This window comes from Lynx canadensis, chromosome A3 (assembly GCF_007474595.2).
Source record: "Lynx canadensis isolate LIC74 chromosome A3, mLynCan4.pri.v2, whole genome shotgun sequence".
Lineage (NCBI taxonomy): Eukaryota > Metazoa > Chordata > Mammalia > Carnivora > Felidae > Lynx > Lynx canadensis.
In genome coordinates, this window is record NC_044305.1 from 124,605,658 (window position 1) to 124,631,229 (window position 25,572).

The following is a 25,572-nucleotide window of genomic DNA, read 5'->3' on the forward strand; positions in this document are numbered from 1 at the left end:
TGCTATTAGCTATCTACAATAGAGAGTTGTACAGAGTTCCTCAAAGAAAGATGGAAAGCCCACATAGAATCAGGGTACCCAGAAAGGTGTGTCAGACTACGGCTGGTTTTTCACTTTAGGAACCCAGTAATGTCTTGGTCCATTTCAACGTGTTTCACAATTTTTCCCAATAAAAATCACTTATCTGTAAAGACCCAGCAACTAAACAGTTCTTCTACTTTATCTTTTTATTTTTCTCAATCCTCTTGCTTCTTAGTTGCTTAAGAGTTAGGTGGTCTTTTCTTTGCTCCCAAAAAGCAGTCTTGAAAGTGACGGAGCGTGGAAACCTAAAACTGTACTCTTCCAAGAAGTCCCCAATTCCCACCCCTGCATCGAGGAAGGCTTCAGAACGGGGATTAGCCCCACCCCTTTCCCAGTGGCACCGCCCCCGGCCAGCCAAATAATCAAGCTGCGCGCAAAGGTCACGTGAGCAGCCTCGGTCCCGTGACGCCTCCGAAGCTGTTCGTGGCGGAGACACAGTAAAGTCCTTCGTGCCCGCTTTCTCCCACCAACCCATCTTGTCTCTGCTTCTCCCCATTAAATGCTTCTTTTATTGTCGCTCTCGTCTCGGGTATGGTAAACCACCAACCTCTCCCGAGCTATTCTAGGCCTACGAGCCAGTCCCGGCCCTCTAGTAAGAGGCGGGGATTCATTAGCGCTAAGGCGAGTCGCACTTCTGATTGGGCGTGACGTCTTGTCAATCTTCATGTTTGTCCAATCAGGGGCCGAGTCCACCCAGCTTTCCGCTCTTCCATTGGCCTGTGTGCGGGGAAGGTGGAGGAAGAGGGGTAAACCGAGGTCGCGCGAGAGCGGCGCTCGGCACTTAGTGCGCAGGTGCGAAGGAGCTGGCTGGGGCCCGGGCCAGGGGAGGGCTTGAAGACGCGTCGTTTGGATTTGGAGACTGTGGCAAAGCTCTCTGGGTTCGACCTCTGGGCGAAAAGCGTTTGTCAGGGGCCCATCCTAGAACGAAGCCTGAGAGATTCCCGATGGTGTCCATGACTTTCAAGCGGAGCCGCAGTGACCGGTTCTACAGCACCCGTTGCTGCGGCTGTTGCCATGTCCGCACCGGGACGATCATCCTGGGGACCTGGTATATGGTAAGGGCGGGCGGGGCGGGAGGATTGGGGCCCTGGGGGAATGCGCATGAGCGGGAAGTGGGGGAGCCGGGTCTGAAATGTAGGGAGTGTTCACTGGGAGGGGGTGGGACTGAAAGGGGGTGTTGGGTGGGGCGAGAAGGCATAGGGGAGACTCTTTTTAGGGTGTTGTAAGTTTGAGAGAGGAGACTGTGGCCTTGAATCAGAGTGGGGTGGGTAGGAATGGGGAGATTGTACCTTGGCACGAATTACAGGAGAAAGTCGGGGTGGGGAGAAGGGGAGACGTTGTGGGCTGGGTGTGGGGAGGATGGAGAGTAGGGGTGGTGGGTGGGAGGGATAATGGTACTAGGATTTGGTAAGGAGTTCTGGAAAGTACCCGGTTTAGGCCCTTTTTGTACTTCCGTGATCAGAAAGAACCCTCTTCCACGTACACTCCCTGGAATTTTGTTCCCTACAAAACAATTAAGAGTGGATCCTGAGAAATGTAGCCCAGTTTCGACATTGTCTTACCGGAAAGGAAAACGAAAGATCCAGCTATAACTCAGTTGCCTGTGGTTCTTGGACCTTATTTTGTTATAATACGTGTGTGTGTGTGTGATGTAGGCAGAAAGGCCTCTGTTGTGAATCTGGAGGTTCTCTTAGAGGCAATACCTTTTGCCAGGATTTACACGCGATCTGATTTTTCCTGATTCAACTACCCCTTGCCCATTAGACGCTTTTTATTTCAAACCCATTCCGGTTTTTGAGACCTTTATTGAGAGCCTCCTTTATTCTGGCCACATATGGTAGCATTTCCTGGATTCCAAGATCTATGTAAGTCTGTATCATAAACCAAGTTGACAGTGTTATTGATTGGTGGTTCACCAGTAATACTTTTGTGATTTCTTAACCACCATCTCCAGTATTCCTACACTTTGAAGGTAATTATGACCCTGTTGGGATAGCTTTAGGCTATAATGACTTCACTGAAGCTTTGACAAACTTCTCATATTGTTGACTTGATTGGCGGTTCTCACCAATGACTGTGATTTGTTGTTGTCTGAGGTTTTTTTGTTGGTTTGGTTTGGTATGGAGGATTGTGGTATTAGTGATACTGTATTGTTTCAGTTAACTTCTGTGAACTGTAAGAAAAAAAAAACTTCACACATTCTTTTTTGCCTTTCTGTGTTATCATTACTTCCCTACCCAGTGCCTTGAAATCATTAGTATTTGGACAAACACCAGATGCCAATAATCTTAGGTAGATACTGTTTCATGGCCCACCTCCAGGGGACTACCGGACCCTCGCATTATTCCTGACTGCCCTGTTTTTTGTTTGTTTTTTTACAGTTTTGCTTTATTGATGTACATTTTAAAAAACAAAACTTCAATGTGTAGGCTTATTTGCTAGTTTCTAGGTTTGTTTTAATGTTTCCTATACTTCCATATTCAGAAATCTCCTCTTACTGGCATAAAATTATATCAAATTTCCCCTCAGAAACTCTGTTTTATATTTTAACTGATTTGTAATATTGGACGTTAATCAGCTAGTGGACGGTAATAGCACTGTATTCCTAACTTCCTTTTATTTATTCTCCATTTTGCCAGGGGTCTGGGTCTTCCATTTCTTTTGTTCTTAGCTCTGCCTTCCATTCCCCTAAATGAATCATACAAGGGTCCTCAAGCCTCTTACTCTACCCTGTCTGCCTTGTCCCTAGAAGATAACCCTCCCTCCTACTAAACTGAGGTGTGTCCACCAGCTGGGACTCTTCCTGAAAACCTAATCGTCCTGTTTCTTCTCAGATCCTTCCCTCCATTCACAGAACAAAGGATTTCTAACTCCTCCTCAAGAAGGAAATAACCACCATCCCAATTTCAACCATCTGAATGTAATTGGCGGTATTTCTTTCCAGTCTTTTCTAGGCAGATTTTTTTTTTTAATGCTATGGGATCAGCTCATAAAAGTGAAAGGAATTGCAGGGGAAAATATGAGTTACAAACAGCAAACCAAAAATGCAGGGAGTAAAACTTTAGTAAGGGTATTTACTCTCCCAAAATAGGGAGTGAGGAGTTTAAATTTACTCCCCACTGGAGGCACTTGATGTGAAAACATTTTACATCTCCTTATTTTCCGTGCTTTAGTTTTCACAATTTTAGAAGGATGCCATAGTTGTTTTTCATTGCATGGGCTTTTAGGTTAATAGAACATTATAAGCTTCTAAAATTAATTAATCTGTCTTAAAATAAGGGATTTATTGGTCATCTGCAATGTAGAAGGCTTTGGTAGACATAGAAAAAGAGTAAATCACAGGGACCATATGCCATTGTCTATTCTGTTTCTATTATCTGCCACACAGAGGCACTCAAATGTTCTGTCTTGAAAATTGTATCTGCACTTATTTTATGGTATTACAGAGGTTTTTGGAGCGCATATACAAAAATGAGACTTAACAGTACAGTGACAAAGGAGAGGGGAAGGTGATCGGTAACATCAAATTTTAATTGGATAAAGGACTGGACAAAGGACTTTGGTTTTGTTGGTGACTTTCAAAAGTGTAGCTTCCATACCATGGCAGTATTAAAAAACACAATTTCTGTCTAGTTGGGAAGGTGTGTAACCTTTTAGAAAACAAGACCACCCCGGTAAAGTGTAGGGTAATATCTCTAAACAAAAAGGACTTGTCCAAACAGTGCATTTTGTTGCTAGAAGCTTCTTTACTAAAATAGAAGTAATATGGGATTGAGTGAGATAGAACGTCCCTTCCTCCTCCAGTACCTTGTCAGGATACTCCCTTCCTAAGTTTCAGGTGGGAGAATATCTATGATGATGGCCTCTGTGCTGTTTGGAATTTGGGGGTGGGGGGTGCAGTTGTCTCCCTCCTGCTGGGCCTAGAGGCTGTATCAGTGAATGTATCGGATACAGTGTCATTGCTTTCTGGCAACTGGTCTGGTGTTCAGGCCGTTCCAACACGGTGTACTAAAGTATTAATTCTGTGGTATTAAATAGGACATAGAGAAGTCAGAGCCAGTTCTGTGCACCAGAGGTACCAGCCCTGAAGTGTTAGCTTTTGGCATTTTAGATTTGAAAGAAGCACGGGTGGCTTAATCCCTGGTCAAGTAATACAAAGTTTCAGAATGAGCTCTAGTTTAAATTCTGGCATTCCTAAAATTGTTTTCTCTGTTATTTATTGAAGAATCTGAAGCCAGATGATTTCAAACCAATTTGTTACACAGAAGTTCAAATGTTCATTGAATAATTGAAAATAGTCTTAATGAGTAGGTGTCCTCCTTCATGGTTGATGGTGTGTTACAAGAATACATTTTGAGGGGCCACCTGGGTGGCTCAGTTGGTTAAGCGGCCGATTTAGGCTCAGGTCATCATCTCGCAGTTTGTGAGTTCGAGCCGCCCTGCTTCGGGCTCTGTGCTGACGGCTCAGAGCCTGGAGCCTGCTTCGGATTCTGTGTCTCCCCCTCTCTCTGCCCCTCCCCTGCTCATCCTCTGTGTCTGTCTGTCTCTAAATAATAAATAAACGTTAAATAAAAAGAATACATTTTGAGCATTTGTAATAATTTTGTTTTGGAAAGATTTAATATATTGCTAATTTTTCATGAATGTCTCAGCCATAAATAATCTAAAGCTAGGTGACTGGGAGAGAGGTGAAGACAGGTGTCCTCAAGCTGTATTCTTTTCCAACCCTCACCCCTGACTCCTTTAAATAAGAGTATAACCTATTTATATTTTGAAGTTAATATCTTTCCTCAAACACACTTTTTTTGTGCCTCAGTACTTTGACATGTGCCTTTTTTTTCTCCCCCCAAGTCACATTTTAAAAACAATATATTAAGGAAAATTTCAAATCTAAAGAATAATGAGATAGTGTTAACATCTCCCATTTACTCATCACCCAGCTTCCACTGTTAATAGCATTTTGCCAGTTCCATTTCATTTTTTAATGGTTAGCCCAGATGTTTTCTTGGTGAAGCTTTTCTTATTTCTCAGCCAGAGGGATCTGGTTTCCTCACTGTGTATCTGGAAACGTTTCTTTATACTATTTGTATGTACTTATTAAATACTACTTATTACATGATTACTAATGATTATCTTTTCATTTTTCTCCCCCACAAGATGTTCTTGAGGGAGAAAGATGATAGGTCTTTCTCTATAAAAGGTGTATAGCAGCTAGCTTGTTAATTAGAACATTTGAAGTATTCATTAGACATTTGTTAAATTAATTGCCTCCTCTTAAATATAGTAGGAATAACTCATTTGTACTGCACATTTGTAACTACCAGTAAACAACAGGAGGCTTGTATATATGTGAAACATGTAACAGAATTTTTGGAGGTTGGCCATTTTGATCTTTATCTGCTGGCAGTGCTTTGCCGACTGGCTCCCAGTGGAGACTCTGCCTGTGAGACCCTTATCAGGATGCCCTGAAGCACACACTTTGTTTTATAGTCTCAGCAGATACTGGGTCGTGGCAGAATGTGCTTTGCAAACCTGAAGAATAATGATTTAAAACAAAAACCAGCCCCCAAAGAATCCTCTGGGATGGGTGTGGCAGCAAGAGGAGAAAGCAAAGAGGAATTCCTCTTCTGAGGCCCAGGGCTTCCGTGGGCCTGGGCCTGGTAGCCTGGTAACAGTATCTCTGTAACAAGTAAAATCCAACACATCTGGCTTTTGTTAATTCTTTGTTTACTTATACAAGGTGTGCAGAAGGCTTGCAAAAACCATGTAAACCACATAATTTAACCTAATAAATGCACAGGACTGCTTCTACATTGAATGGTCTGTTTGTAGCTTGTGCTGTTAACATGTTTGCTGTCTTCTGTACCTCCATATTATGAGGTTTAGAAATTAATCATTATTTAAATTACATTTTTGGTTTTTTTCCTGAATATAGTAAAAGGAAAAAATTGGGAATAAATATTAAGAAATTGTACATACTTGCTATTATTCAGGGAAATTTTATATCAAATTTTATATTGCAAAACTGTAAAGTCGATTTTATATATTTTTTTAAAAATGCTACATGGAACTTAGTAGAAGTATCGAGGGACTGTAATTAAATAGCACAGGGCCTAAATATGAGCACAGGGTGGGTGCTCAGTGGTAAGTCTTTTAAGATCACAAGGATGGATTTTCCAGGTTAATATTTAAAATGAAAGTTGAGATTTTAATGAAATATACTGACATAATGGAATATAATTTTTTTTTTAATTTTTTTAATGTTTATTTTATTTTTGAGAGAGAGAGCATGAGCAAGCAGGGGAGGGGCAGGGAGAGAGCGAGACACAGAATCTGAAGCAGGCTCCGAGCTCTGAGCTGTCAGCACAGATTCTGATGCGGGGCTCGAACTCACGAACCGCGAGATCATGACCTGAGCCAAAGTCAGATGCCCAACTAACTGAGCCACCCAGGCGCCCCTAGAATATATTAACTCAGTGAAGATTTGAAGAACTGTGAGCTTTTAAAGAAGTAGCACTGCAATTCATTTTATTTATCCTTTCTTGGTCCTCTTGATTAGATCTTTGACTTTTGTTTAATACTCAGGGCTGTGACAGTGAAATGAGATTCGAAGTGTCACTGCGAGTCTGTGGCTTATCTATGAGAAGAAAAATAGATTTTTAAAAAGTTGTTTTGTAAGATTTTCTGTTAGACAGCACGAGAGGGGGAGGGCCATGCAGAGGGGGAGAGAGAGAATCCCAAGCATGCTCCGCAGCTGCCAGCACAGAGCCCAACACAGTGCCGCATCCCACGACCGTGAGATCATGACCTGAGCTGCAACCGAGAGTTGGACGCTCAACTGACTGAACCACTCAGGTGCTCCAGAAAAATACATTTTTATAAGTCCTACATGCAGTAAAAATATTTAAGAAGGGAAAATTAAACTCCTAAATATTTTGGTCGTATCATTTCCTTCATCTAGTAATTGAGTTTGCATAGTTTTCTTGACATGAGACTGTTTTTCTGTACTATGCAGAGCTACTCTTTTTTTTAAGTTTATTTATTTTGAAAGAGAGAGCCCACAGGGGAGGGGCAGAGACAGAAGTATAGAGAGAATCCCAAGCAGGCACCTTGCTGTCTGCATGGAGCCAGATATGGGACTCAAACTCATGCATGAACTGTGAGATCTTGACCTGAGCCAAAAGCAACAGTCAGATGCTTAACTGACTGAGCCACCCAGGTGCCCCTGCGCAGAGCTATTTAACTATGACTGTATAGTGTTTAGCAAAGAATAATTTGCTGGATTGATTTCAAACTGATTTTATAAGGCTTCAGTAGATACATCTGATTGTTCAATAATTAATTCACCTCGTTGTATTAGCTCCTACTCCTATACCACACACTAGCCAAAACCCATTGCAGTAAAAATGCCCCCCCCCCCAAAGAAAATCAGCCTTCAACTGGGGAGCCACCTTGCAAATATGATTGTCCTATGTAAGACCTTTCAAGAGTTGAAGGATAAAGTACCTTGCTTTTGAGCAATGCAAGGGAAAAGGTATGTTACTGAACATATTTATTTGGACAGTAAAGTATAAACATAGCCTTAGATAATAGCGTCTTCTGGAAAGGCCTCAAAACAGGAGTTGCTTAGGAATTGGTATAAGTAATCCTGTGGTGCTAAGAAGCTGGTTGTCTTAAATGGAATCAGGTTTGTGTCCTTGCTCTAACCTTTGTCCTCTGTAACACAAGTTATTTCGCATGCTGAAACTTAGTTTCCTCATCTGCAAATGGGCTTTAGTAATATTTACTTCAGCAGGTGGTTGGGAGGAATAAGTGAAATAATATACTGTATGTGAATATGCTTAGTATACAGTATATTCTCAATAAATGTCAGTTGATTCTGAATTTGGTATTGTTTAGATCCCCTTTTTGAATGATTAAAATTGGTTTGCATGTCATAGAGAATGTGCAGTGCCTCCAGCTGATAAAATCATTTATCGTTCATGGTGGATAGGAGAGAGCTATGTAATAGAGTTTGTTTAAAGTACAGTTGATGATCAAGGCTTTAACATACCTTAAAAGCATCAAATGTTCAGATTTTTACAAAGGGAGGAGGATATGTTTCTGTGCACTTTAGATAGGGAAGCCTAACTCCAAGCCTAGGTGGTTTTCTCTATTGAATCATTAACAGGACTGTTTTTGAGCACTTCAAGAAGCAGTGCCTCCTGGCATACTGCAGGGATTCTTTAACCACTGGAGGCATAAATAATTACCGCTTCAAATAGAGTTACAACCTTGGTAAACTAGAAAAACTCACCAGATACTATGATGGAATTGCAGCAGGAAATTTGACAAAGTCTCAAGATGTTTCTCTGAACGAGATAAAGATTCTGTTCAAAGATTGCTGATTAATGGGAAGAGGACGCCTCCTGTGCTTGGCCCGGTTCTCTTTTCTAGTGACTGAGGTGGAGATACTGATTACATGCTGATCATATTTTTAAATGCTGGAAGCTAAAAAACAAGATAGTAAATCTGTGGGGTGTCCGTCAGAAGATCTTGACAGGCAAGAATATAAGATGAAATTCCATTGCAAATGTATCAAGCCCTTATACTAACTGTAACAGATTAGAATCCAACTAACTGTACAGGTTCAGGTGGTAGCTTAGCAGGATCAAGTGTGAAAAAGAATGAAGGGTTTTAGGGAGTTGCTCTCATGTAATATTCCAAAAATTTATGAAGCCAGTGCAAATTGGGCTGCATTCATTGAAATTTGTTAGCTTAGGCTCTAGCGGCTGAGACCCTGCTGTGCTCTGACTAAGCTGATCTTAACCTCATTTTAATGGTATGTCCAACAAACTGGAGCATGTGTATAGAGGAGAGCAGAGAGGAGGTAGTGAGGTAAGCCTGCTGGATCACTATATTCTTAACTGATGGTATTACATAAGTAATGTTGGATGAACTGTGGCTTCTTCAAACTCAGAAATTCTGAGATCGGTGTATGAATAAACATGTGACTCTGAACATGAACAATCTGTAATGATTCCTTTTAATCATTTTGCCATTGTGTTGATATTAACGCAAGTTCAGGCAATACATCTTTTCTCTGAAACAATTAAGTTTATACTTTAGGAAATAATTATTTTTCAGCTGTTCTTCTATGGTATTGCATACAGTTTTATCTACAGGTTAATCTGTTATTTTCTGTCTTTGTTACTGCAAGTAAAACAGTTTAAATATGGAAAGACATCCGAAGATTGTGAAGACTGTTTCCTGATGAATAATATTAACAGATACCAAACATCTTATCTTTCACAGGTGGTAAACCTATTGATGGCAATTTTGCTGACTGTGGAAGTAACTCATCCAAACTCAATGCCAGCTGTCAACATTCAGTATGAAGTCATTGGCAATTACTATTCATCTGAGAGAATGGCTGGTATGTTTTTAGGTGAAAATATATCCTTTAATCACACACACTATTCAGAGAATTGATTAAATTATAGTTAAGTTATTTTACTTGCTGAGGCATAAAAGTGTTTTTGTGGGTTTTTCAAATTATTCAGTGAGAATTATAATTGAGCACTTTTGCCCAGAAAATGCTATGGACTACTAGATTTTTGAGAAATATACATTGTATACCTTTGATTCCTATCTGGTGCTGTGGAGATGATAAGAAGAAATTACAAAAAGACTTGTGAGTCTCTGAAGGTCAGCTAGCAAGTGTAGTAGAGGATGGGAGCAAATAGGCTTACGGGAACTTGTGAAATATGAATTATTGGAATATTTGGTGATATCTTTTGCTCAGGGTCACAATTCTAAATATATATCTATCATTTAGATGAAGAAAGACACTGTTGGAGTTAGAAATAGAAGACATTCGTGTAAATTACCTTTTTAAACCTGTTTACTCTCCAGTAACATTTTCATTATTTATCTTTCTCTAAAACACAGGAGCAGGGGTGCCTGGGTGGCTTAGTTGGTTAAGTGTCAGACTTCGGCTCTGGTCATGATCTTGCAGTTTGTGGGTTCGAGCCCCGTGTGGGGCTCTGTGCTGACAGCTCAGAGCCTGGAGCCTGCTTTGGATTCTGTGTCTGTCTGTCTGTCTGTCTGTCTGTCTGTCTCTCTCTCTCTCTCTCTCTCTCTGCCCTTCCCTGCTCTCACTCTGTCTCTCTCTCCTCTCAAAAATAAATAAACATTAATGGGGCACTTGGGTGTCTCAGTTGGTTAAGTGGCCGACTTGGGCTCAGGTCATGATCTCATGGTTGATGAGTTTGAGCCCCGCGTTGGCTTCTGTGCTGACAGCTCAGAACCTTGAGCCTGCTTCAGATTCTATGTCTCCCTCTCTCTGTGCCCCTCTCGTGCTCTCTCAAAACTGAATAAACGTTAAAAAAATTTTTTTTAATAAATAAGCATTAAAATTTAAAATACAGGTTCAGAAATATTTTAGTTAAGATTGTATATTATGAATAGAAATTTAATGTTCAAACAGAAAATTATGCCTCAAACTTTGCAGTATGAACAGCTTTTTTGCGTGTTGATTTTTTTAAATTTCACTTCAGAAAAATGTTCTGAGTTCTCATGTGTAAGTTGTATTTATCATATTATAGGATTTAAGTTACCATATTTTTAGTTTTATTAGCTTTTATTGTAAGTTCTTGAGCTTCATTAAATTTATGGTCTTCCCATAAGCTTATGAAGTTTTTTAAAAAAATTTGGTTGTGGGGGCACCTAGTTGGCTCAGTTAGAGCACGTGACTCTTGATCTCAGGGTTGTCGTTCAAGCTCCGTGTTGGGTGTGGAGCCTACTTAAAAATAAATAAATAAAAATTGGTTGTTAATTTAAATAATTCACTGTCTACAGGGCCAGCTGCCTTTTCTAGGATTCAAGTAGAGTTTTGTGGGCATCTGTTGACATTACAGTATGAAATCACTAACAGTTTTTTACACTGTGCTTTAAAAAAATTTTTTTTAAGTTTATTTATTTTGAGAGAGAGACAGTGTGAGTGTAGTGGGGGGCCAGAAAGAGCAGGGGAGAGAGAGTCCTAAGCAGGCTCCACACTGCCAGCACAGAGCCTGACACGGGGCTCAAACTCACGAAACTGCAAGATCATGACCTGAGCCGAGACAAAAAGTTGGATGCTTAACCGACTGAGCTACCCAGGCTCCCCTTTAAGTGCTTTGTAGAAATGTGTCTACTAAAAATAAATAAATAAATAAAAATGTGTCTACTGAGTGTCCATTCAGATCTTTATAATCCTTTAATTATGTTGTCAAGTGTGGTAAAAGAAATACCAAGAGCATATTAGAAACCTCCCTTCTGGAGTTTGTTTTTTCTTAAGTAGTCTGTTTCTCTATTTAAAATAAAAACCAAAATACAACGATGAATAAAACTTTAGTTTTTAATGCCTGTCTTTGGTATTTTAGGCTGTAAAATTATATAAAACCTGCTAATGTTGGCATTTTTCAGCATGCAGTGTCAGCTTGTGTTTCTCTTTAAATCAAGGTGTAGAAAAAAGATTTATGGCTGTTGACATTCTTATGCTGTGGCTGGAGCTGCAGGGATGAAGCCACAGGTTTTACTGCATGCTGCATGGCTGCCGTGGCCACCGTAGTGGGAATCAGATACGGAGTTAGCATACTTTTGTTGATTCTAGTTCTGCCAAAACCTTTTTTGAGAGAACATAAAAATGTGTAGTTCTTGGTCATACAGTAGTTTGTGTCTCTAACGGAAGTGGAACGTTGACCCTCCCATAGGCGCAGTGTTAAAATGGCAAGTTAATTTCTGATCATTGGCCTGCGGCTGATTGTAAATAATGAGGTTTGCAGTTAGTCAGCTAAACAGAATATGACCCTCAATATATATGAAATGCTTCTGCAACATATACAAGCTGCTTTTCAAATGTGAATTTAACCTTAATTTTATTCACTTTGGTAACGGGTGAACACTTGGGGCCCCCTGGAGGAGGTTCTTGAATGTGGTGGTGGATGGAAACCTGAGGTTCATATCTGTGCGTTTAGCCCTCATATTTTGTTTGCTTTATTAAGTCACAAATATTGGAGTGTCTCGCTCTGGGTATTGTGTATGTATTTTTCACCTGTTATTCCATTTCTCCCCTTTTTTGCTACAGGGTATCTAAAGGATATCCTATATCCTCTAGAAAAATCTAAAGATGGCCCTTAACTTAGCACCAAATACTGATGATGTTTATACTTCCAAGTGACAAGATGATACGTGATATCATGTGTGATATCCAGCAGTTATTCTAATCATCCATCATCATTAGTGCCTTTCTGGTTCTTACTATCTATCCAGAGTCAAAGAATTAACTTTAGATCTGCTAAAAAAAAAAAAACCTCTCAAGTGTGGCTTAGTATTGTTGAGATTACTCAGGTGTTTTGTGAGGTAATTAATGAATTTGGATAACCTTGAGGAAGGAGACAACCTGAGACAGGTGAAGAACAAAGAAGAAAATGGGCTTGTTAAAGCAGTGGAGAAATCAAGGGCAAGGAGTGGGGAGCAGGAAGTTCCCATGTTGGCGTAAGAGAGAGGAGGTTAATGGAGAACCTTGAATCTCTATATTTTCTCTTGAGGCCAGAGAGGGCAGCTGTAGTGCTCTGAGTTTATGTGTCTTTTAAGCAGATACCAGCCTTTCCCTCCTGTTGAACCCTGCTCATTTCACAAGACCCAACATGTGTCATTTCTTCCATATTTTTTCCCTGATTCCCCAAGGACAGCTAATCCAATGTAGCACTTGCCACATTGGATTATCATTATCTGCATGCCTTCAGACTCTTAGGCTCTGGGCAGAGATCTGTCTCCCTAGCAGAGTGACTGGTTGATGATAAGAGTCAATGAGTTGTAGCAATTTAATAAACAAAAACAAAGGGGTGAATTCCTCAAAACTTCATTACTTAATGCTGAGATGGATTTTTTTTTTTTTTAAACTCTCTTGGCTTTAGGGTTTTTTCGGAGGCATTCTGGAAAATACTCATTTTTTTTTAAGCTAGCTTTAACACGTAATTTTGTTGGGGTGCCTGAGTGGTTCAGTTGGTTGAGCCTCTGACTCTTGACTTTGGCTCAGGTCATGATCTCATGGTTTCGTGAGTTCCAGCCCCACATCAGACTCTGTGCTGATAGTGAGAAGCCTGCCTGCTTGGGAATCTGTCTCCCTCTCTCTCTCTGCCCCTCTCCCCCTTGCTCTCTATGTCTCTTCTCTCTCTCAAAATAAATAAAAATAAACTTTAAAAGAAACCCCCAAAAAACAAAAAACATTTTGTCATGAAGAGTTTTGGGTTTTTTTTGTTGCATAAGTAGCTTAATTAGATTTTTTGTTTGTTTTCTTAGATAATGCCTGTGTTCTTTTTGCTGTCTCTGTTCTTATGTTTATCATCAGTTCAATGCTGGTATATGGAGCAATTTCTGTAAGTACCCTATATTTTTGACTTTGAGTTTGACCTTTACTGAGTGGCACTTAATATTTCATATTTGTGTTGTGATGTTGTGATTATTTTTTTTCTTCAGTATCAAGTGGGTTGGCTGATTCCATTCTTCTGCTACCGGCTTTTTGACTTCGTTCTCAGTTGCCTCGTTGCTATCAGTTCTCTCACTTACTTGCCAAGAATCAAAGAGTATCTGGATCAATTAGTAAGTGTGTATACTAATTAAACTTTTTCTCTTCATTTTAAGTACAGTATTTAAATCAAAATTTTGAGTCAGCTTTCGGTGCTATTTTTATTTTAATCTACCCTGTTTATTTTTAAAAGTGTTTCAAAATAATTATTGCTCCTCTTAACTACCTTGTTAAAGCCAGTAATATACATAGGATATTTCCTTACTTGGATAGTCTAGTATTAAAAGTCTCTAAATATGGGGCACCTGGGTGGCTCATTCAGTTGAGCTTCTGACTCTTGATTTTGGCTCAGGTTGTGGTCTCATGGTTCATGAGATCAAGCCTTACATTGGGCTCTGTGCTGATAGTGGGGCCTGCTTGGGATTGTCTCTCTGCTCCTTCACCCCTCCCCCAAAATAAATAAATATTTTTTTGAAAAGCCTCTAAAGGTGGATATCGTAGAACTTAAGGAGTAGTTCAACTTTTGTTTTGAGTATACCGGTACTATAATCACTTGGCTATACAGGCTTCCCCTTCTATCCAAAAGCGCATTCCTTTAAAATCTTCTGTAAGCTGAAATGTTGTAAGTGTTTGTTCCCAGGCCCCAAAAATAATCTTAGTCTTTTCTGACACCCAAGGGCACATCTTGCTACAGATGCCCAAAATAAATAGAGGTAAAGCACAAAGGCCCACACACCCAGTTCAGAGCTGTGCAGGCTGGATGCTGAGCTGCTGAATGTAGTTCCCAGGGGAGGAGCTTGGTAAGGCCCCTCCCGCTGCTTGGGGTGTGCTTGGCCTCTACAACAGCTTGCTGCAAAACAAACACTGGATGCCATTTTTGCTTCTCCCCTTTTTAATTTGCCGGCATCAATAGCAAATATTTGAGTGCTTACTGTATCCTTACCTCTATTCAAAGCAAATTATTGGTGAATGGTGTAGATACAAACATAAACATAACTTCCTCTCTCGAGGATCAGACGTGAATTGGGGGAGTTAAGACATGAAGATGTTATCTGTGTTAATGAACTATAACTGTTACACAGCATTCAGTGAGGAGCTTAGATTAGTGCCCTGTGATGGAGGGGTAGGGAACCCTCTGGGTTGGAGTAAGGTCTGCAAGGAGGTGTGAAGTCCAGATAAATAAATGGAAGTTCATTTCAAAAATGCTGTCGTTGGGAATTTTCTCCCGACTTGGCAGATATCCTGCCTATTGTATCTTGTGTACCACCAAATTTATTCATTCAGAAAACATTTGGTGGTTGCTGCTTCTGTGCAAGGCATTCTGCTAGGTTCTTGGGATACATCAGTAGAACTCATTTGCTAGTAAAGGGATTGGAAAATTGACAATTACTGCAGTAAAACTGTGAAGAAAAAGTATTGGCTGCGTGAGTGAATATCATACCAATGTCAGACCTGGGCTGGGAAGTGAGACTTGAATTGCACTCAAGAGTCTAGTAGGAATTAAGATAGGGAAAATACAGGAGCAAATGTCCCAGGTCAGAGACCCCTTGAGGCAGGAAGGAACATGGTATAGTCAGAGGACTAAAAGGGGACCATGGTGGCTGCCACATAGAGAAAGGGAGGGAAGCAGCACGTGATGAGCTAGAGAGAAGGGGTTGGGGGCAGGCCTGGTGTCCTGGTTGGCCGTGGTCAGAAACTTCCTCATTCTAGATCTCTTGTCATGTCGTGTCTGGCTGAAAGATTGCAAGCTTTCTGAATAAAATCTGTAGCGTTCCCCATGAGCTGGTCTCATTCAATTTTTGTCCTTTTATTTATCATAAAGGTTTAAAGAACAGTTTTGTCCCAAGGAGACAGCTGTGTTTGGAGTTGGTGTGTGGATGCTTTTTTCTTTTTCAGTCCTTTGGGATTTTTACATGCTGCTTATTTTTGAAAATTATTTGGGCCTTTGTATTTACATTTCCGTTAAAAACAGGTATGTTTTTAAAAATTAAATGAGTTTTATAGGAAAACTTTAGGGTGAATTTTTTTTTTACTATTCCTTTTATAGACCCCAGTGGTTTCTCCACTCTGTCGTTATATTCACTTGGTCTCTCAGAGTGGCAATACTTTCTTTTTTGGCCAGCTTATAAATCCTAAATTATTCCTTTGTAGTACTCTTCTCCTGGAACCTAGCTTAATGAGTAAATAAAGTTGAACCCTTCACAATGGAACATAGTAAGTCTGCAGTAAGCCACAGAATCTTACCTGCCTTTATAACCAGGGCATGCCTTCTTTTTGCCCCTTTCTGATGAGTATTGAGACTGGCATTGGCTCTTAGAAAAATTAATTTCCCCACGTAGGACTAAATGACCCCTGAAACTTAGGTAAGCCTTAGCACTTCGTAACTTAGCAACTCAGGGACAAGTCTGCAGTCGCATACAGGAGATCATCTTTTTCCAAAGGCCAGTAAAATGTAAAACAGGGAAGAGGAAAGATGAGCTCAGCTCATACAGCAGAATTCAAATGCATTTTAGGTGTTTAGTAGCATGCATTCATGATGATGAGGCTTAAAGGTACAGCGAGTTCAATTCTGTTTACTAGTTTTTATTAGAATATCAGTTCTGACTTTGGTGCCTTTGTGTTTGTATTTTTAAGATGCTCTCTAGACTGTCACAACGTGCAGCTGCCATAGCTGAATTATGAGTGAATGTGTATGTGTTTGGTTAATAAACTTAATGGTTTCGAGCAGTTTTAGGTTAACAGCAAAATCGAATAGAAAGCGCGCCCTTCCCTCCCTCACTGTCCACATCCCAGACCGTAGTGGTGCATTTGTTACAATTGATGGACCTACACTGACACATTGTTATCACCGAGAGTTCCTAGTTTACACTGGGTTCACTTACATTCTGCAGATTTGGACAAGTGTGTAATGATGTGTATTCATCACTGTGCTATCCTAGAGGGTAGTGTCCCTGCCCTAAATATCTTCTTTCCTCTGCCTGTTCACCTCTCCACCCCCTTTTTTTATAGCCTGATTTCCCCTACAAAGATGACCTCTTGGCATTGGACTCCAGCTGCCTCCTCTTCATTGTTCTTGTGTTCTTTGCCTTATTCATCATTTTTAAGGTGAGTTGCTGAACTAAATATTTGGGCTGTGACACTGTTCATCTAAACCTTTTTGTTGTCTTTTCTCCTCATAGTTCCAACAGTTAAGTGATAGTGTTTATTCGGACATAGTAGTAAAGATAACACCTAGGTGATGTCCTTCTCATTTCCAGAGAGTGATTGGAAATACCAGGATCCTTCCTAAGTGTAAAGAACATCATTATGTTTTTAGAAGTAGCTCATGATTTAATTGAAAATCTGTTCACATTCCAAAGGTTCAGAGACAGAATTTCCTTGGCAGCACAATGGTTATCAGACCTGAATTGAAACCCCAGTTCTGGTTTCTCTGTAAAATGATATTAATAAAACTTGGGATATTTAAGTGGGGGCAAGTAGACAGAGGGCCTGGCTTGTGCTAGGTCCAAAGGGGTGTCCATTCCCTTTTCCAGGGAGAAAGTACACGGAAAGGCATTAGAAGTCACCTTAATTTTAGAGCAGGTAGTCTGCTGAGTTTCTGGCATGTGTCAATTTTGTTTGTGTTCTTTTAGGCATATCTAATCAACTGTGTTTGGAACTGCTATAAATACATCAACAACAGGAACATGCCGGAGATTGCTGTGTACCCTGCCTTCGAAGCACCTCCACAGGTGAACGATCTTTTAATACATTAGATCTTCAGTAGTTGTTATTGATCATTCTTAATGAGCCTAGGTCTTGACTGGCTCTTCAATGCCGTGTATGTGGTTTAGGACACAAACAGCTTAAATCCACAAGATGTAACATTTCCCAGTTGGAAACCTGGCTACATGGGTGAGAGACACCCTGCACTGCTCTGCTCATTCAGTTTGACTGTTAGGTTGGACTCGTAGGTAGTCTTGAAAAGTGTTGCATTTTGCAGAGGAGATCAGACAGGAAACAGCCGTGTGAGCCATGCCAGGCTTGTGGCTTCTGGAACCTCTAAGGATGGGGTACTGTCATTTACAGCTTGTGTTGCTTTTAAAAAACATCCACACGATCAAAAGGGGGAGCTGAATTTTCTGTGGGGAGATGAATGCAATGGGTTCCAGGAGTCTGTGGGGAGGCCTCCTTCCTGGGACCCTTTAGTTGCTGCTGTATTATCTTTCCAGGTTTTCAACATGTAGAATACATGTGGCCCATGTAGGGCCCGCCTCTCACACTTGAGTCACTTAGGTTGGAATGCCACTCTTACATAGATGTGCCCTTTACCCTAGAAGAAATGATATAAAAGTACCTGGCCCTTGAATTACAGATTCTGATGAAATTCAGGATCCAGCATCTTAATGGAGGCTTCCTTTAGCATGGGTCAGTGGTGCCCTTAACTTGGATTTGCAGCCCCTGAGGCACTGGTTCTGTCAGTCACACTGTAGGGAAGAGGGGAGCACGGTGCTACCTACTTCCTGTCAAGGTGCCCTGGTGGCCTGCGGTCAGTTCAGAAGCAAAACTCCATCTTCCCTTCCTTTGCCCCTCCCTCTTTAGCAGTCTTGGATCACCTCAGTTACGCTCAGGAACTTTTTAGCTAATAGTTTCTTCAGCTAAACTCGGAAAGCATTTGAATTATTCCAGACAGGAATTTTTCAAGGTGATTTAAGTCTGATACAACTTTTTTCTCTCTTCAGTATGTTTTGCCAACCTATGAAATGGCAGTGAAGATGCCTGAGAAAGAGCCACCGCCTCCTTACATACCTGCCTGAAGAAGTTCTGCCTTTGTCAATAAAGCCTATACCAGCTTTTCGTCTTGTTTATTTTACAGAATGCTGCAATACAGGGCTCTTCAAACTTGTTTGGTATAAAATACACTTTCCTTTGTTTAAGCATTTATTTTCAAACACTAACAAGCTTTTTTGACATCTATTCAAAGTCGGTTTTATTTTGTTTTTTTTTTTTATCGTTATGTCTATTACATTTTAATAGTGTTTTTGAAGACAATCTAGGTTAAGCAAGAGCAAAGTGCCATTGTTTGCCTTGAAAGGGGGGAGGGATGGGGGTGTTCTCTACACATTTTCTTTTGTAACTTTGCACTTTCTTTATATAATAGTTTGCATTTTGGTTATTTGCTGCCCTGGATACTTTCAGGAAGAATGACTAAAATATTCAGGGTGAGTAAGTTGGGTATAAGATCTGAAGTTTTCGGCTATGAAAACAGGAAAAATCTATACCATTTTAACTTGACTGTGGAAGATGACGGTTGCACGTTTCTAATTTGTATGTGTTTCCATCTTTGTGATAAGATGCTTTAATAAATCTCTTAAATATTTACTGTTGTCATTTTTAAAAAAAAGATTTGTTACCCTGTTTTGGTAGCTAGAACCTCACATTTTCCTTTACAATAAAGTCAAGACTATTGGGATCTTTTGGTACTTTGAGAACACAATGCTAGATTTCACTTGAAAGCATTTCTTTAGTTCAGTAACACAAATGTTATTTAAAGTTAATATATTACTGGACTCACTGGCCAGGAATTAATATTATGGTTTGTTAGAAAAGTTATATGATGAGGGTAGCAAGCTGTGGGGTTTTTTTTAATATTAAGAATTTTTTTCATATTTGTGTATTTTTGAGAGAAAGCGTGAGTGAGGGAAGGGCAGAGAGGGAGACACAGAATCCGAAGCAGGTTCCTGACTCTTGAGTTGTCAGCACAGAGTCGGACGCACAGGCCTTGAACCCACCAACTGCGAGATCATGACCTGAGCCAAAGTCAGACGCTTAACCGACTGAGCCACCCAGGTGCCCTGCAAGCTCTGTTTTTATGTAAAGATCATTTAGTAGTTAAGTAATGAGTTCATCAAGAATAATTCAACATAGGGGAGGGGGAGAAAAAGAATAATTCAAGGTAAGATGTGTCTGTTGACCTTCGGAGGGGAACCAAAGAGAAAGCAAGCAGACTGCGGCTTATAAACCACACGACTAAAAATTTTCTCCTGAAAATACACCACTCTGCATCTTGCTGAGAATGTAGCTGTAGTGACCATGTACACATACATCATATAGCCCTAACACAACCAAAAAACATACTTTACACGTTTTTTAAAGGGAGAACAATTGTTTGGCTGCAATCTCACTTATAAACACCCACCACCAAAATAAAGCGTAAACTAGGAAAGTACAGTTGTGTTTGGGGTATGCCCAGTTTGGGGTAGTAGAGGGTATTTTACTGATATCTTTATCGTTTTAGAAGATTTCAACGTTTATTTATTTTTGGGACAGAGAGAGAGACAGAGCATGAACGGGGGAGGGCCAGAGAGAGAGGGAGACACAGAATGGGAAACAGGCTCCAGGCTCTGAGCCATCAGCCCAGAGCCTGACGCGGGGCTCGAACTCACGGACCGCGAGATCGTGACCTGGCTGAAGTCGGACGCTTAACCGACTGCGCCACCCAGGCGCCCCAGAAGATTTCTAAATCAGGGATAACTTCTCTGAGCTAGGCCTCACTTTGTATAAAAACTGAAATAGAGGGCCACCTGGGCGGCTCAGTCAGTTAAGCATCCGACTTAACTCAGGTCGTGATCTTGCGTTTGTGAGTTCTAGCCCTGCGCCAGGCTCCATGCTGACAGCTCAGAACTGGAGCCTACTTCAGTTTCTGCGACTCCCTCTCTCTCTGCCCCTGCCCTGCTCACACTCTGTCTCTCTGTCTCTCAAAAAATAAATGTTAAAAAATAAATAAATAGAGGGGTGCCTGGGTGACCCAGTTGGTTAAGCATCCAACTCCTGATTTTGGCTCAGGTCATGATCTTGTGGTTCCTAGGATCAAGCTTCGTGTCAGGCTCTGTGACAGCATGGAGGCTGCTGGGGATTCTCTCTCTTTGCCTCTCCCCTAGCTTGTGTGCGCACTTGCCTGCTCTCTCTCTCTCTCTCTCTCTCTCTCTCTCTCTCTCTCTCAAACCTAAAAAAAAAATTGAACTTTTGCAAGAGAGCCATTGTTTCCTTAGTTGTTGGTTTAATTCTGTTCTGTTGAAGGTCATGCTAAGGTGTATTTAGATATTAACCAAACTTAATAGCTATTTTTCAGTAGTGAGATTACATCAAAATGTGAACACATTAGGTCCCTGACTTGGGCCCATTTTAGGGGTGGGGGTGGTGTTTGCCTGCAATCCACAGCCAAGCTTTGTGGGCCCAACTGGGCATTGTTCCTCCTGGAGTGGAAATGGGCCATCATGACCTTTAATCACGACTTCATTTAAAGCAGCTTTATCTTGTGGAAAAGGACACTGGCCTTGGAGTTTATAGAGAACAGTAACAATGTGTTAATCCCAATCATTTCCCCTAAGGAAGGGGAAAAAACTTAAGATTGTTAAGGGGTCATGTTTCCAGTAAAGGGAAATCTGTTGTCACAGAACAGTTAAATATCCTAGTGAATATATGCCAAAATTGTTTGCCTTAAAAGGTAATTTTTTTTTTCTTCTGTCTGCTAGTTCTGGAGAAAAACAGTAGTAGTTTAGTATATTTGATGCTAAAATTCAGGTAGAGATAACATTGAAGATAAACGTTTAAACACTTGGCCTTGTTTTTTTTCTAAATAGGAAGCAACTTTGCCTTAATTAAGTAGCTCATAAATGTCAGCATTCTGACTTCTAAGTTTGGCCCTCCCTCTGAAATTCCACAAAAAAGTCTCTTGAGATCCTGATGCTGGCCTAAATCCCAAAGTCCTGTTCTGCTTTTTAACTTCAGTTTTGGTTTTTATCATCCAACATTGTTGACTACCCAACCTCTTGGCTTTCACAACTTTTTGTGGGGGTTCGCCTATCTTCGTCATCTGCAATTTGCTTCTGTCGCTTTTCCACTTCCATCTGCTTCTGTCCACTCTGCTCTGGTTTTGGCCTTCTACACATTCTCAGCACTTACTGCTATGAATGTGGCTGTAGAAGCTCCATAAAGTTCCAAGTGTTTCTGAGGCCTATCAAACAAAATTCGGGTCCTGTGAGGCCCTTGTTCCCAAAACCGAGCTCACTGGAACATGTGTTTTCCTGGCATCATTAGCACATTTTATGCAATGGAAAGAGCACGGTCTTAGGGATCATCTGCTGAGTTCAGTACCCAGTTCACACTCTGTGGCCTTGAGCAAATGTTTAATTCAACCGATAAATTTTGAGTGTATATTTTGTCCCAGGTACAAGAGACATAGAGATGGGCATAGTAGTAAAAATTCCCTGGTCTCCTTTGAGTGGGGAAAGGCAATTTAAAACTACATAGTAAATTAGTGATAGAACTATAGAAAAAAAGAATGGGGCGGGTACAATTTTTGTGGATGTCATGAAAGGCCACACTTAGAATAATGTGATATGTGAATGAAACCTGAAGGAGGAACAACATCTTAGAGGGACCTGCAGGAGAACCCTTGGAGTGTTCAAGGAATAGCCAGCTTGAGTGAAGAGAGTAGAAAGGGAGCAGCATGGAGAGCAGTGGGCCGTGAGCTCAGGGAGGTATTGGGTTGGCCGCTGTATGTAGTTCATCGTGAAGACTTTTAGTAAGAGGGGAGCCTACTGGAGGGTTCCGAACAGATGAGGGTCCTAAAATGACTTGTGGTATAGCTTCTCTGAATGTTCTCTAGGAAAAGTCTCTGATGGCTCAGATTTGTAAATAATAAGTGATACAATTCATGTGCAGAATCTAGAGTGCCTGGCACATAAAAAAAATCAGTAGTTCTTATAAAACAGGTTGGGTTACATACAGGAGTTGTTGAGAAATCAGATACTGGATTCAGACAGGCTTGGTTTTCAATTTCAGTTCTGCCACTGATACACCGTGAGTCTGGCCAAGTCACTTAGCCTCTTTGAGCTTTAATAGCACCATATGACTTCATAAGAGAAGGCATTGTGTACAGTGCTTAGCACAACAGCAGACTTACAGCAAGTCCTCAATACATCCATATATGTTGAAAAATTTTTAAATATTAGATGGTTTTAGTAAATTAGGTAGATTTTGTAAATTGGCCATTCTCTCTTCCAATCATTGGGCAAATGGGCTACCAATGAATTAGCTTTGAAAAATGATTTGTTGCGGAGCCCCACAGTGGGAGGTTCGTTCAATCCCACAACCCTGGGATCATAACCTGAGCTGAAATGAGGAGTCAGACCCTCAACTGACTGAGCCACCCTGGAGCCCCATAAAGAAGAAGATAATTTTTAAAATTACAAGTATACCCATTCAGTTACCACTTCTGGTGCTTTTCATTCTTTTTGTAGATCTACATTTCCATCTGGTATCATTTTTTCACACTGAGTAGAGCCTGCTTAAGATTCTCTCTCTCTAGGGAAAATGGGTGATGGGCATTGAGAAGGGCACTTGTTGCAATGAGCCCTAGGTGTTGTATGTAAGCAATGAATCACGGGAATCTATCCCCAAAACCAGAACACACTGTACTTACTGTATGTTAGTCAACTTGACAATAAATTATATATATATTTAAAAAAAAAAAAAAGGATTCTCTCTCTCTCTCCTGCTCCATGCTCTGCATAGAGACTTCCTGAGATTCTCTCTCTCTAAAACAACGTTGAAAAACATTATCTTCTTTAAAAGATAATTAACTGTTAACCAAAAATAAGTGTCACAGAGAGTCGACACAAGGAATCTAGTCAGCCACTCATGTGCAAGTGAGTTACTTAACCGTCATTCAGCTGGCAGGAGGGCCAGGGAATATAAATCAGGTTTCCTGATGCCTTGTCCAGATTTTGCGTTACCTAACTGAATGACGACAGATACAAAACTCCTTTCAAACAGACCGGAAACTCTTACTCTTTCTGGTTTCCAGGTCAGAAACTCTTCTTCCTTTTCAGTCCTTCCTCTCTCCATTCCTTGCTCACACACCCCCTCGTGACAATATTTACACAGCGCTCTATAGCTGCCAACTCTTCCGTGTCTGTTACCTCACTTGATCCTAAGAACAACTCCAAGAAATGCCTAGGTCAGGGGTTTGCATCTTCTTGATTTTATGGATGCAGAAACTGAATCTCGGACCGGAGTTAAATTCCCCGGGATGAGGGATTCATAGCTTGGTGAAGGCAGGGCTGAAATTTCAATCTTCTGACTCTAGCGTGTGTGCTCATTCCATCAGCCCTAAGTTGCGTCTCTCGTGTGCCTGAATCCCATGTTGCTTGGGCATTCATTTTACTTCTCAATTATTTTCTCACACAGGTCGATTTTGTCCCTCAATATAGAATTCTAGATTGTCAGGTTTTTGTTTTTCATTCAGTACCTTGAAGATGTTGCTGCACTGTCTTTTTGTACACATTGTCTCTACTGAGAAATTTTCTGTCATCCTTAACTTTGTTCTTTTTTTTTTTTTTTTTTTTTTGAGGGGTGGGGAGGGTCAGAGGAAGAGAGCAAATCTTAAGTAGTCTCCACACCCAGCATGGAGCCCAACATCAACACGGGCTCAAACTCACAAACCATGAGATCATGACCTGAGCCGAAATCAAGAGTTGGACGCTTAACCGACTGAGCCACCCAGGTACCCCTTGTTCATTTTTTTTTTTTAACTTTTGGTGATTAAAAGTTTTGCTCTGTCACTTTTTTCAAGCAATTTTTAAATAATGTTCCTTGATTTTTTTAAAATGTACAATGTACATTAAAAGATGTAAGGTTTTACGTGTGTGTGTTTCTTGTGCTTGAAGCTCATTGGGCTTACAGGTTTCATCAAGTTTCAATTTTTTTTTTCGGCCATTATTTCTTCACATATTACTTCTGTCTTCTTCTCCTTCAGGGATTATGTACAGCTGGAAAGATAAGGATAAGCTTCCTTTAATGAAGCGATTTGAGATAGGCTTTGAGAATTGGCCAGGATTTGAACTGGTGGAGATGTGGGTAGAACATTTGATAACTTATTATTTTGAGAGACAGCAGAGCAAGCACGAAGTGGGGAGAGGAAGAGATTCCCAAGCAGGCTCTGCACTGCCCCATGTGGAGCTTGAACCCAGGAACCATAAGATTGTGACCTGAGCTGAAATCAAGAGTGAGACGCTTAACCGACTGAGCCAGCCAGGTGCCCCTTGATAACGCATTTAATACAAGGGGATCAAGAGAGGAAACAGGGCACCAATCTCAGCCCGTGTGGCTGGGAGAATACTGTTTCCACAGGCAGAAATGAGGACTAACGGAGTTTATTAAAGAGGAAGATGTTGAGGGGCGCCTGGCTGGCTCGGTCGGTAGAGCATGTGACTCTTAATCTCAGGGTTATGAGTTCAACCCCCATGTTGGGTGTAGAGATTACTTAAAAATAATTCTTTTTTAAAAAAGAGGAAGTTGAGTTCATTCTATGGTTGAGCCTGAGGTGCTTTTGTGACCTGTGACTAGAGAATACAGCAGGCAGAGTTATTAATGTAAGTCTATTGCTCAGGAACAGGATTGGGATAAGAGACCCGGATTTGGGAATTACCAGTAGAGAGGTGGCAGCTGAAACCACAATGGGTGGAATTCTTTTTATTTTTTTTTAATTTTTTATAAATTTTTTTTAACGTTTATTTATTTTTTGAGACAGAGAGAGACAGAGCATGAATGGGGGAGGGTCAGAGAGAGGGAGACACAGAATCTGAAACAGGCTCCAGGCTCCGAGCTGTCAGCACAGAGCCCGACGCGGGGCTTGAACTCACAGACCGCGAGATCATGACCTGAGCCGAAGTCGGCCGCTTAACCGACTGAGCCACCCAGGCACCCCACAATGGGTGGAATTCTTAACATGATGGCCAAAGAAGAGGCCAAAGAAGGCCTGGTCATTGAGACATTCTACTTCTAGCAATTTATTATAGGAAAAGATTAATAGTTCACAACAATTCATAAAAGGAGATTCATTGAAGCACTCTTTATAATCAAAAACAAACTAGAAATGACATGTCCCACAATGGAGA

At 40.8% G+C, this 25,572-nt stretch overlaps 1 protein-coding gene across 1 annotated transcript; it reads left to right on the forward strand.

Annotated features, from left to right (window-relative positions):
- The first annotated feature begins 856 nt into the window (after nt 1-856).
- On the forward strand, nt 857-18,989 carry LAPTM4A (lysosomal protein transmembrane 4 alpha). The gene is made up of 7 exons (XM_030311587.1): nt 857-1,136; nt 9,376-9,496; nt 13,405-13,481; nt 13,582-13,704; nt 16,640-16,735; nt 17,263-17,361; nt 18,352-18,989. Exons 1-7 carry the CDS (start codon nt 1,026-1,028, stop codon nt 18,424-18,426), a joined length of 702 nt encoding a protein of 233 aa, XP_030167447.1. The 5' UTR covers nt 857-1,025; the 3' UTR covers nt 18,427-18,989.
- The last annotated feature ends 6,583 nt before the right edge of the window (nt 18,990-25,572 follow it).

Bases quoted from the DNA above. Each gene is read 5' to 3' on its own strand.
- LAPTM4A (XM_030311587.1), top strand. From the start codon at position 1,026: ATGGTGTCCATGACTTTCAAGCGGAGCCGCAGTGACCGGTTCTACAGC. The intron at 1,137-9,375 runs GTAAGGGCGGGC...TATCTTTCACAG, and splicing joins TCCTGGGGACCTGGTATATG to GTGGTAAACCTATTGATGGC. The intron at 17,362-18,351 runs GTGAACGATCTT...TTCTCTCTTCAG, and splicing joins CCTTCGAAGCACCTCCACAG to TATGTTTTGCCAACCTATGA.